General features: G+C 38.1%; 1 protein-coding gene across 4 annotated transcripts in view; it reads right to left on the bottom strand.

Annotated features, from left to right (window-relative positions):
* NTNG1 (netrin G1) overlaps positions 1–13,289 on the bottom strand; it is a 354,079-nt gene that overhangs the window by 72,714 nt on the left and 268,076 nt on the right. For all 4 annotated transcript variants that reach the window (XM_025366053.1, XM_025366062.1, XM_025366082.1 and 1 more), the window contains exon 5: positions 6,160–6,186. In XM_025366053.1, the coding sequence (XP_025221838.1) occupies positions 6,160–6,186 (27 nt within the window). The remainder of the gene's footprint in view (positions 1–6,159; positions 6,187–13,289) is intronic.

Raw genomic sequence — 13,289 nt, 5'->3', positions numbered from 1 at the left:
TAATTATAATGTGATGGTAGAATGAAAAAAGTCCTAGTTTGGAAATTGGACATTGAGCTGGAATTCTGGTTCTGTCATTATTTAGATGCTTTAGGGAATTCATTTAAGACTTGGCTGCCTGGTCTGAAATGATGAGGTGGATGAGTTGCTTTTTTATTAAGTTTCCTAACAACACTAATGCTTACACAATTTTTGGTTCTAAAATATGGCAACCTGTGAGAAACAGGGTACCACCATGATATGATATGCCACTGCCGAGAGGATGTTAGTGAACCTTCCTTAAACATTCTTCTTCCCTGGCATATGAGGAAAATATCTGGTGGAGATAAAATTGCAAGGTCTCTTTGGGTTTATACAGTCACTGCTGTGATTCCTCAGGAAGTCTGGAAATAGCATTTTTTTAAAAATTAAAAACATTTTTTTTAAGCACACACTGCATTTGGGATGGAAATAGCATTATTGATGCCCAGAAAGAAATCCACAGGACCATCCTGGCTAACACGGTGAAACCCCATCTCTACTAAAAATCCAAAAACAAAATTAGCCATGCGTGGTGGCACGAGCCTGTAGTCCCAGCTATTCGGGAGGCTGAGGAGGGAGAATGGCATGAACCCGGGAGGTGGAGCTTGCAGTGAGCCGAGATTGCGCCACTGCACTCCAGTCTGGGCGACAGAGTGAGACTCTGTCTCAAAAAAAAAATAAATAAATAAAATAAAAAACAAAACAAAAACAGAAAGAAAAGAAACAAAATCCACAGAAAACTCTAAACTTTTACGGGAGAAATCCCCAGAGCCTTGGAGGTAATCTGACTATCTTCACAGCAATTGCCTACTCTCAGAAACACACCATCATGAAACAGATGGGGAAAACAGAGTTTGGTATAATATTGGTAGAGTTCTCCTTGAGATGGCATATAGAATTTTATTTTGTTATAAGCAACTATCTTGATGAAGAAAAATTTTTGGTTTACTGTCACAGAGTAGGCATAAGCATGTTTCACAATTTGCATAGCTAATTTCACGAACTGTCTCATTCTATAAAATATCTGACATCTATACATTTTCCCTCTTCCTCAATATATTGAGGATGTTTGGTGGTAGAGGAATAGCATATTTTTAAAAAGGGAGGTCAGAGTCCTCCGCCTCTGTCCTCAGACACCATACTTGTAAGTTCTCCAGCTGACAACACAATAAGGAATCAAAAAATGAACTCTGATTTTTCTCCAGGACTCTACAGTTCCCTGCATAGAAATGGGTCAATTAGGGATCAACAGGCCTTCTAAAGCACAGTGTAATGGATTGGAAAAAGTCTAGGGTAGAAGTCAATTAATCTAGAATTTTTCTTTTCTAATCTCTTCCACTTGGTATAATATTATGAGTGTAGCCGTTGCAGTCAGATAGGCATTCCTGATTGTACTGCATTGGACAAGTTATGTGGCCACTCTAAACCTCAGATTCACCATTTGTAAAATAGAATTCTGTAGACATGTGGAAATATCTCTCTACAATTACTTTCCCTAGGCAGTGGCGTGGTTAGTTGGACAGCTCTCCACTGATAGTCCAAGAAGACTTCAATTGATACTCACATCCTTGAAGTAACTGGCACAGTACAGGAATTTCGTAGTTAACATGTCTAAAGTTTCATCAAATGAAACCTTTTGGAGATCTTGGCAAGTTTTTGCTTAAGCTAGGAATTTCCTGATCCCACAGAGATAACTGGCAAAGGCAGAGATATCAGCTCACACTTAAAAAAAAAAAAAGTGGCTTGACATTATAAAGTCACCTGGGAAAATGCTAATACACGATAAAGTTAATTTGCTCAAGGTGGGTAATTGTTGTCAATACAGATTGGTAAACTCACTGGATTTTTAAAAATAATTTAAGTAGGAGACTATTTCAGCTCCTCCATTGGAATATTCGATTTGTTCTTCAGGATTAAAGAGGCAGCTATGTCCTAATGTTCATTCAATTTTAGGATAACCACAAGGTTTCATGAATGTGAAATGCTAGTTACACAAATATGAAATGGTTCTGTGATGAGGATACTGGGTAAATGACAGTCCCAAAGGCATTTCACCTGGGACCTTAGCTTTCCTTCTAGAACATCAGCAAACAGTTCAAAATTAATGTAGCACACCATGCAATTTGCCATATCGCTACTGTAGTCTGATAATTTTTTCCTCATTACATAAAACCTAATTAGTTAAAGGGCAATTCAAATGAAACTTTTATTTGGGGGATTTAGAAGTATTAAAGCAAAGGGAAAAAAACCCCAAACAAACACTGCAGCTCTCTGTATAACATGAATGCGATTATTAATAACCCTTGGGTGGGAAAATGATTAACCTTGTTATTTTCTTCACGATCCAGGTTTCTACAATAAATCAGTACTGCACAAAAATATTTGGATGCTGTATGGAAAACAACTTTCACGAGGTCTCCAACTGGCATAAAATGTTTTCAAGTATGAAAACATCTCTGGGCTTCCTCAACCGGCTGATAGATCCCTGCAGGTAGCACTTCCCTTGTTTAATGGTCTTGCCAATTAAATCAAATTAGAGATGAATTTTTAACTCTGTGATGAAGGCAATGTTTATTATAAGATAAAACAGGACAATTAGCTATTTCCCTTAAGTGAACTGTTGTTTTAAATTGAATAAGTTAGGGGTGGGGGATAGGAGAGGAATAGCCAAACACCTTCCTCAGTGTTCTATGCTTCATATAACATCATGCCAGTCATTTAAAAGTAATTTAAGGAAATAATCTAGAGTCAGGTTCACAAAATGTTTACATCTCTCTTTTCTTTTGTTTGTATTATTAAAAAAATTCTATTTATTTCAAAACTCCAAGAGTTTGAAATGGTCTTCCTTGATGTGATCTTCATTTTGTGGATGGTTTAACTTTAACCTCTGACTTAACTGTCATTCGCTTTTGTAAGACGTGATAATCACCCACACAAATGGATTTGCACATTAGGCCAATTCTTGCGGGTCTAATTATGCCCTTTATAATATAACGTTTAACACAATTTGTCTAATCATTTGCTTTTCAGGACCAAAGATCAGATGATATATATTAAAAGGTAATGATCAATTTATGACTTGAATAAAAACACCCACACCAAGCCAACTATTACTTTGGATTATCAGCAGCAACAAATGTTCACTTGGATAAAATCATGAATTTTACTTACACGTGCATAATACACTTTATTAAAAAATGCAATCTGAAGAAATTCCTACCACATCAGGTAAAGTGAAAACATAGATCATAAGGCTCAAAGGCTAGAGATTTATTTTGGGATTCATTAATTGCTGACAATATCACCAGTATTTTTTCAGCCATGGCCAAAGCAGATCAGAATGACTGAGTTCTAAGTCAAGTATCCTTAGGATTATTGGGAAACCTATTTGTTAATAGATAGACAACAGCAGGTACGAATGATCTTAATGGGAAATTTGTTTCAAAAACATTTTTAGCAGATGATCGGAAAGGATGACCACTCTGTCCATGCATTTGAACCTTAATACAGGCGTTGGCATTTTGAGATCCCTATTGAAATTTATTAGGGCTCCAAAACCTTTAATCACTGTGTATACAGAATATGTATGTAAACCGATGGTTATATACGTCAATAATCTACATCGATAATATACATCATTTATTTTCCTTGAGATATGCTGTGATAATTGGGGTCTCATGGGTGTTACATCTATTATAATGGTATCTTTCTATATAGTTAGTGGAATTGTAGTCATTGATTCCTTCTTTGGGGTAATGCAAAAAGCTCTGGCTAACACCCATAACTTAGCTAAATATCCAAACAGCTTCCTTTTCTCTGGCTTGCACCTTGAAAACCCCATTCCTGTGCCCTCTGGAACAGGCAGTGTCATCTACGTGTGAATTCTTGCCCTTTGGAGAGGAAAGGAATCCACGAGTGCACACAACAAGCACCTTATAAGCCCACAAAGAAGGAACTTTCGAATGCCATTAAAGCAGCCTAGAAGATACAATCACGTTTGATGGTTTTACTGTAACTCTCTTCACCTTAAAAGCCAGGCAACAGGTAAGCTAGTCATGTGTGATGTTGAGTGACCTCTGGAAGATCTTACATCTTGCTTGCTGGAAATCTGAGAAAATACCCATTGCATTCTAAGCAGAACAGCCAGAGGCATATTGAAGGGAGGGTCCAAAATATCACTTTTAGTTAGAGGGTTTTTGTTAGGAGTAAATTTTCCTAGGTTCTTGATAATAAAGGCTAATATATTTTTTCAAAGGCACAACGAAGCATCCTTTCAGGTCACCACTGATTTCAAAATAAAACAAAACAGAAATTTCTGATTCGGTGTGTAAAAGGTCAACATCTGCTGATGCTCAGAGATGGGGGATGTGGTGGAGGCGGCCGAATGGGATGTCGAGTGAGCAGTACAGTTAGAGGGGCCATGCAACATACAACTGACACTCCAAACAGGAAGACACCCCAACGCCAAAGAACTACTTTTCCATCCATCCATTTCTGAAACTTCTGACAGGCCAGATCACTATAGCAGCCTCAATAATCTGTGTCAGCTTGCTTCTGCTTGCTTCCCTGTTGCACTAAAATGCACGTGCAAATGCAATTGTCAAGGCCTGAAAGGAGCACATTGTGGGGTATATATACAGTTAGGCAAATGCCAAGGGGGATACTAAAGCAGAAAAATTAGACTATTAGAACTGAAGGTTTTCATTTGCAAGTTTGTAACACTGATGCTGTTTCAACAAGATCACAAAGAGGATGCTGTAACATTAGGCTGGTTCACATTTCTAAATGGATGTGAACACTGCTTCTATTTACAAAGTGGCCAATTTTCATGACATTTACCACATCTAGTGCTTAACAAATCAGTGTCCAGGCCTATTTACAAGCTCAAGTAAACTGGGTTGATTTATAAATTGGGAGACCTGACTGTGCATTTATAAGAAGCAGGAAGTTGCTTTATCCAAATTATCAGAGTATTGCTTTTTAGATGAATGCTGGGAATCGCAATTATTCCATGGCTATTTACACTGCGATCACCCTGCCTGGCACAGCACCTATGACACAAGCCTGTGAGGGGGTGACACTACAGTGAAAATTCTCTCCGCCCATGCATAATATTGCTTCCTCAGTAATTTGTTTCTAATCAGTTACTTAGTAGTTGCTCAAAGATTTTAGCCATTAGAGATAAAGGGTGCAATATATAAAAATATGTAAAAATTTGCTCTGTAAAGCTACTGGGCATTTTCTTAATGCGAATTTCAGGCTTGGCATGAGGGCACCATTATTTTACACATGAAGCGGGAGCTACACCTGGTTCTCCCATGATAGCTGGAAGAAAGTTCTTTGTAGTGATACTGGAGAAGTGTTCTATAGATGGTTGAAGAGGGGTTTATCTTCAATTGCTTAGATTCATACTAACAGATTTATGAAAGGAATCTGTAGTACTCTCACTCCCAAATTCTGCACATATTTTTTTATACTCTTTCTATATCAAACTCAAAGCTAAGTAGTCAAGAAGACATAGATCTTTGTATTTTAGGAGGCAGAAATGAATGTGCAGATTCTCTTTTTCCTTTATCTCTCCAGAAAGACTATTGATCACAAACTTGCCTGTTTCAGGCCTTCACAAAACCTAGAGTTTAATGCTTTAACAAAATTCCCTCCCCTTGGTTTCATGGACTTTTTCTTAGGTTCTGATGCACATACCTGAGGCATTCATTGGCTTTTATTTTCTGCTTTTAAAAATTATGTTAGACATCCAAATCCAGTCTAAGAGAGAGAGAGTTCAATTTGTTTGTTGGTTATTAAGTATGGATAAATAAGACTACTTATATTTTTGCTAAATGATGATGATTATTTAAGTAATTGCACCTGAGTCTAGGTAGCCCTCGTTGGTTAAGAGTAGTCAGAAAAGCTGTAGCACTGCCATGTTCATGGAGTTATGCACAAATAATCATTTTATCTGTGTTCTCACCATATCTGTGTAGAAAACCAACACAAAAATGCAATTCACAAAGAAAATACCCTATTACATCAGAAATGGACACTGGGAAAATAGATCTGAGGAGCTGAACAACAAAGCAAAGCTAGCCTAGACTTGGTTTGGTGTTTGTTTTTGTTTTTGTTTTTGTTTTTACTTACTACCGATACTGGAAATACTGGGGATACCTGGAGAGAAAGAAAATAATAAAGAAAAGTTGTTAGCTACTTATTAGTACATAACATCTTTAACTTAATATAAAAATCTTAGAAACTTGACACTTGATAACATTCAGAGTATTAGGTAATCAGCACACACACAAAATACATGCATATGTATATATGCATATACACATTATACAGACACACACACACACACACACACAATTTCCAGCAATTGAAACCATTTTGTTTCATTCTAGAACTCCTGGGCTCATCAGAGTTGGGAAGTTAATAGTCATTTCAGCATCTGGTCCAAGTAAGCCTTTTGACATCCAACATTTTGTGTTTCCCTATAAGGTTAATGAACATTTGTATGTGGTTCAAACCAGATATTAAACCAGGCTTAAGTTATGGGCACAGAGTACCAAATATACACTCTGTGGACCTATGCAAATATATTCACATATGCAATAGACCATTTAAAATGTGTTATGAGATGCATGTGTTAGCTGTTGAAAATCATTTGGCATTTTATTTGATTAATTTCATATAACCATCATTTTTATTCTTTTACTTGTCAGATATGTGGATTAAACTCTGTAATAGAAACTTAATTGAGCAGAATAATTCAAGAATACATTAGGTTGTGCATATTGATCACGGACTTCATCGATTTTTCAGCTTTCACTTTAATTCACAAGTTGTGCTAAGGTAGGGAAGCCATTTCAGAATATGGCTGGACTTGGTATAAATGTGGACATGAATTTAGTCTGTATCTAACCCAGCAATATAGTGCTGTGACCAATAGTCTGGGCTCAGAAGCCAGGCTCTCTGAGTCTGATGCTTGACTCCAACTCCTAAATTTTCACTGACCACATGACCTTGGGGCAAGTTGTTCATACCCTCAGCAGCTCAGTTTTTTACCTCTTGGGTTGCTGCAAGAGTTATATAAACTGATAGATGTAAAGCACTCAGAGTATTGCTTGACAGGTAGTATGTACTAGGTCCATCTTTGCTATGATCACTATTACTGTTATAGCTCATTCACCAAGCAACATTATGATAGATGCTGTTAATTAAAAGCCAGAGATTTACATCTTCACCATTAATTTGGGTAGCTGTGTGGGTGAGAGCATGCGATGGAAATCAGACAGAACTCAGTGAGAACTCTGCTTTATTACTGCCTTGCTGGGTGATTTTAGGCAAGTCTGCTAACTTCTCTGCACTGTTTCCTCATCTGAAAAAGGGCTAATAAGATCTACTGCATAGTGCTGCCATGAGGATCGAATGAGATAATCCATAAAAATGTCTGACACATGGTATGCGGCCAATAAGCGATAGCTGTTAATGAGTTGTTCAGGCTGTTCTTCACATCATTGCAGTATAGTAACAGGTGGTGACTGTAAAAATCATTAAGGTTCTATCTTAGTATTTTTCTTTGAACAACAGCCTTTGTTTTATTTTAACTAATCATTTTAGCTTGCTCAGAGATGTCTAGCTTTGTATTCTTTAAAACCAAAAACTATTTTCCTATTTTTTAGTGGGTAGGAGAGAATAAGAAATTAAGACTTACTCTGATTTTTTTAAACCCTGGAAAGAATGAAGTCTTAATTTTAGTTATTAGAAACATAAAAATATCTTGATTTTAAATGCTCAGAATTTGTAGTGCTTCAGCTTAATTAGTGATCAACCAAAACTGTAAATCTAAATTTTCATGTCCATGTTTTAACTCTACCCTATGAATCTCAAGCTGAATGTGATTTCTGCAAAGGACTGCTGAATTCCTGACCTGACACTTCAGTAGACTACCTTTGCTGCAGTGTGACAGTGACTTGGTACTGAATCTTTATTATTTTTTTCTTTTGCAAATCCTCTGTTGAGTGAGATATGATGGCAGCATCATAATTTTAGTATCAATTGCAGAAGTTCCAAATTTCCCCATGATTGAAAATCCTGCTCCACTGCAAGGCACTGCTTGCCTGTTGTAATCCATCAAAGAGAATGGAAGTTGGGATGGTAGGAGGAGACTTGTCATGTGTTTACAAACTTACATGGTGCTAGAAGGCCACGCATTATGCAAGGCAGAGATCTCGGGGTGTTTGGCACGATACAATGGAGAACAAACCCGCAAGACTGTTTGATGCAGTATTTGCTGCAGCTGAATACTTTAGAAAGATGCAGAAATTTTTTCATTCCTTTGGGGATACCAACGCAGGGGAGCAATGTTTGTTCCAAGTTTCCAAACCTCACCAAGTGAGGGTATTAGGAGATTCTGTTTTTCTCATGAAGATGTTTTCTATTACCTAACATTGGATGCTTAAAATTCAGGCTGTTCCTCATTTTGTGGCTTACAATTTTTTGAGGTGCTGCCAGATGAGTCATTTTTTCTATTCCTCTGCTGTAAAATGGGAATTGCTTAGAAAAGATTTTTAAACTGCTCATTTGAATAAAGACCTTTGAAGTTGAAAATGTCTGAACACCAAAGGATGTCCACTACTATATTTTAAAATATCATTATTTTTTTCTAATGCTTTGTATTTTAATGTCCAAATACCTTGTTTGTGGTTCTCTACAGATAACTAAAGAATTGAATAAACTCATAAATCCACTAAAAAGGCTGCAGGTAAGCCAGGAGAATTTCCTCAAACACTCAAGGGAATAAGACAGAAAGGGCTAGAAATGAACTGCACCAATTTATTTCATGAAAGGTGGGTTGTCTTTGGGGTTTGTGAGGAATGAATCAATGAATGCAGTTCCATCTTACAAGAAACAGTGACTATGTCTACAAGCCACACGAATGAGAGTCAGATTGTGCTTAGGAAAACTGTCTAGGCACCCGTTGGCAGTTTTTACCATTCTCTGTGAAGTGACAATTACCATGTAAAGAATATTATTACCTTTGAAACTGAGCTCAGAAGTTATTTCTTTCCTTCCTCCTCCACATCCCTGATGTGAGTTAGCTACTCTCTCCTTTGTGATCCCATAGCATTTTGTACAGGCCTCCATGATCAATTTATCAACTTGTTTTTGCATTTTTTAATGTGTTTGCCTGACAGATCTGAGGGTACAAGTTCCCTGTCTTGTTCCCTTCTGTACCTGTTGTATCTGCCTGGGACAATGTCTGATGACATAAAAGTTGCTCAATGTATGTTGGATCAAAAATTTATTACTTATTTCCATGAAAGTTTTTATCATTTTGAAAACATCACTTTTTGGACAAAGGGTGATTTTATCCCCTATAAAATGTCCCACTGAGATTTCTCAGAGTTCAGGATTAATGGATATTAATTATTAATATTAATAATACATATTGTCTTTGAACCCATCCTCCATTCTTATAACAAGAGTTAGGTAATGTACAAATTCCTTTTGCCACTTTGCCCTCCATGAAGCTCAGAGCTCAGTTTGATGCTCAGCTGGGGAAACTATTTAGCATTTAATGTTTGGCCTATTTTCTTTCTATTCTTTTTCTCGGATCTTCTGTTAAAATTCCATTTTTTGATACTCTTATTTGTATTTGTCTTTTTTCCTAACACACCCAGGGGCAAGTGCAGACTTTGCGGGACCTAAAATGTGTGCAATTCTGTGATCTCTCTTTAAGAAAAAGGACATAACATTAAAATATAAAATTCTATATATATATATAATTAAGAAGGAGTTCAGTGAGGGATCCTGAAGTTTAAGCTTCATTAGCTTAAATTCACCTCTGGAACAACCTCAGAAATACTTGGGAAAGATAAAGAGATGACAGGTAAATTAAAAAGAACAGAAGGAAGGAAAGATACTAGATAAATTAATTCAGAAAGAGTGATAAAAAAATGAAAGCTGAATGGGATTTAAGACATCATCTTATTCAGCCCTTTGATGATTTCATAGAAGAGGCATAGAGAGATTCAAGCGCCTTGTCCAAATCCATCCCTTTATAGTCAACATCGGAGCATGTAATCTCTAGTCCCTGTGTGAGACGTTGTTAAATCTAGGCTGAGGAAATGAAGCACAGGTGTGTATGAGTTATTTTTTTTTGATTTTTGGTTTTTTTTCCAGAGACTTATTCTTTGAGTCTTGTTTTGTCACCCGGGCTGGAGAGCAGTGGCTTGATCTTGGCTCACTGCAACCTCTGCCTCCCCGGTTCAAGCGATTCTCCTGCCTCAGCCTCCTGAGTAGCTAGGATTACAGGCACATGCCAACATGTTCGGCTAATTTTTGTATTTAGTAGAGATGGGGTTTCACTGTATTGGCCAGGCTGGTCTCAAGCTCCTGACCTCAGGTGATCCACCTGTTTCAGCCTCCCAAAGTGCTGGGCTTACCGGTATGAGCCACCATGCTCGGCCCCAGTGCATGAGTTTTAACAGAAGTTTCTGCAGTTGGTATTCTTTTAATAATAATGCTTCTTCTAGAATAGAAATGTCACTTCAACCACAGAAATACATATGTGTTGAGTAAGCCAAAGGGCCATTATGCTACCATATGCTAAAAAAATGAGAAAGCACTTGTCTTGCAGGTACTTGCAATTATTCTTTTCTCAATCAGCCCTTCCTTCTCCCACATTTATTTTAATGTTTGTTTTAAAGATACTCTGCTGCAATTAGGGGGATGAGAACCTAGTAGAATTACACAATATAATAATGTGATGTTTTCTTCTTTTTAAATAATTTTACTACTCCCCCAAGCAAGAAAATAGCTTAAGGGTAGACAGTTATGCCTAAGGAAGTCAAAATGATGAAGATCTAAAAAATAAATATCCTCCTCTTCAGAAGCCGATTAATACAGTGCTCAAAGCTATAACTCCTTTTGAGAATCAATGGAAGATGCAGCGGCTTTTCATCAGGAAGGAAGCAGAAGGGATAAGGATTTGGCAAGGCTCAAATTGAAAGGAAAAATTACCACTGTTGTGATAGATGGTTTGAAAAACCCATCAAGTAGGTAACTAGATATTCTTATAGCCAGACTGCAGCCGTCAGGAACTCTAACTCCACAAAAACTTCTTCAAGTTGAAGAAAAGGCAGATAATGAGTAAGAACACATTCTGCAGATTCATTTGTATTCCAGAGGAATTACTTCCAATGTTCTTCCAGTCCTGGCCCCTAGTATAAACTGCTGTTGATAGGAGATGCAGTGAGTTGTCTCCCAGGAACTTGAAAGTGAGGGAAATAAGATCGCCTTCAAAGAAGTATGCTGTGAAATGATCATATAAATGATCCAAGCAGAAATGGCTACAGTCATCTTACAGCAGTAGCAGAGCTTGGGGCCTGAGTATGTGTGGCAGACTCAACAGAGGTGACATTAACCTGACTTATCATGTTAGCATATCTGAAGAGTGGAAGAACTAGCTAATGAGAAGGTAGAAGCCTCACAAAAGGAGCATCCTGACACATATGGTGACAGTACCGTCCTAGCATGGTCTCAAGAGCGAGAGTGGTAACCTGCAAACTTTCAGACTTTCAGTATCCTCTTGGCATGAAGAAGGCTGACCCTGTGGCAGGATGGATGGGTCAGAATGTTCCAGCCTGATGTTATTAACATTCAAGTCATTTAAATTTCCTGATCCCATGCTCACCAAGCAACCTCCTGATTATTATCTGGCTTTGCACGTAGGCTTAATTACAGGAACGAGAATACACTGGCCATAAGGACTTGAATATTCTGAATACCATGACAGTTATTTCATACTGTGGATGAACAGACAGGCAGCTGGCCATAATATATCCCCCCACATAGCTGCTGTCTCCAAGGGGAGAATCTGCTGCTTATGTGCTGGGTCTCAGGGAAAATATAATGACCATAGCAGGTAATTGCACTGCTGCTTACTACGTGGCTGGCACTGTCTAAATGTCTTACATGTACTAATTCACTTAATTTTTATGACCATCCTATGACATCAATAATCAGGCTGATTTTTACTGATGGAGTAAACTCAAACACATAGAAGCTAAGTAACTTGCCCAAGGTCATCTCAGTCTGTTGGGAAGGAAATGAGCCCAGAGTCCAGGTACCAGAATTCAGGTCCATAACCACCATTCTCTACTGTCTTTCCATTTATTTCAGGCCCTGATCTTCATTATTCAGCCCTCAAATTAAAAAAAAAACTATGCAAATTAAAAATTTTTTTCAAAATGCACGTGTGATATGACCTAATGTGATCTGAACTAACTTGGTGGCAAAACTGTACTGGAACTGATGTGAGGGTATTATTTATAGTCTTACCTCACCCCAGTTGCTGAGAATAATCATGTTTGCTGTAGAAATATTAAAATGTTTGATTAAATGGTGTTGCCCAATATTCTGCTGTGGGTATTGTTGTAACATATGTGCACTGTATTACTTTTGTAAAAATCCTAAAGATGTTGAATTCCAAATCATATCTGGTCAGATGAGGGACCACGGACCATAGACCAGTGGTTGTACCTGAATAACTTGGTATTCTGGTTTTCAGTACTGGGCCTACAGCTTGGTCATACGCATATGAGGAAGAACCTCTCTTACTGTGCTGACAAAATTAGGTTTCCGAGCCTGAAAGGCTAGTAGTCAAGCCACCCAGGCGGTGAATAACCCTCGGGGAGGCCTGTGAAAACCCACCGTCCAATGTGCTCTCTAGATGGTTTGATTGGCCATGAGCACCAGTGAGACTTTTTCCCATTAAAGTTCCTCCAAGAACTCAGATGGTCCCTCCTGTAGGAGATTGAAGGCTCTTGTGTTGGAGCTGGTGACCTTGAAGGCCACATATTCCAGGATATACAAGATCAGTGGGAAGTCAGTATATCCATGTGCACATTACAGGGCTATTAGGTTTACTTATCCACTCACAAAAATAATTCCACAAACAGGCCGGGTATGGCGGCTCACACCTATAATCCCAGCATTTTGGGAGGCTGAGGTGGGTGGATTACCTGAGGCCAGGAGTTCAAGAGCAGCCTGACCAACATGGTGAAACCCTGTCTCTACTAAAAATACAAAAAATTAGCTGGGTGTGGTGGTGGGCACCTGTAATCCCAGCTACTTGGAAGGCTGAGGTGGGAGAATTGCTTGAACCCGGGAGGCGGAGGTTGTGGTGAGCCAAGATTGAGCCATTGCACTCCAGCCTGGGCAACAAGAGAAAAACTCCATCTCAAAAAAAAAAAAAAAAAAAAAAA

Source organism: Theropithecus gelada, chromosome 1 (assembly GCF_003255815.1).
Source record: "Theropithecus gelada isolate Dixy chromosome 1, Tgel_1.0, whole genome shotgun sequence".
Classification (NCBI taxonomy): Eukaryota; Metazoa; Chordata; class Mammalia; order Primates; family Cercopithecidae; genus Theropithecus; species Theropithecus gelada.
This window is presented reverse-complemented; position numbering and strand designations above follow the sequence as displayed.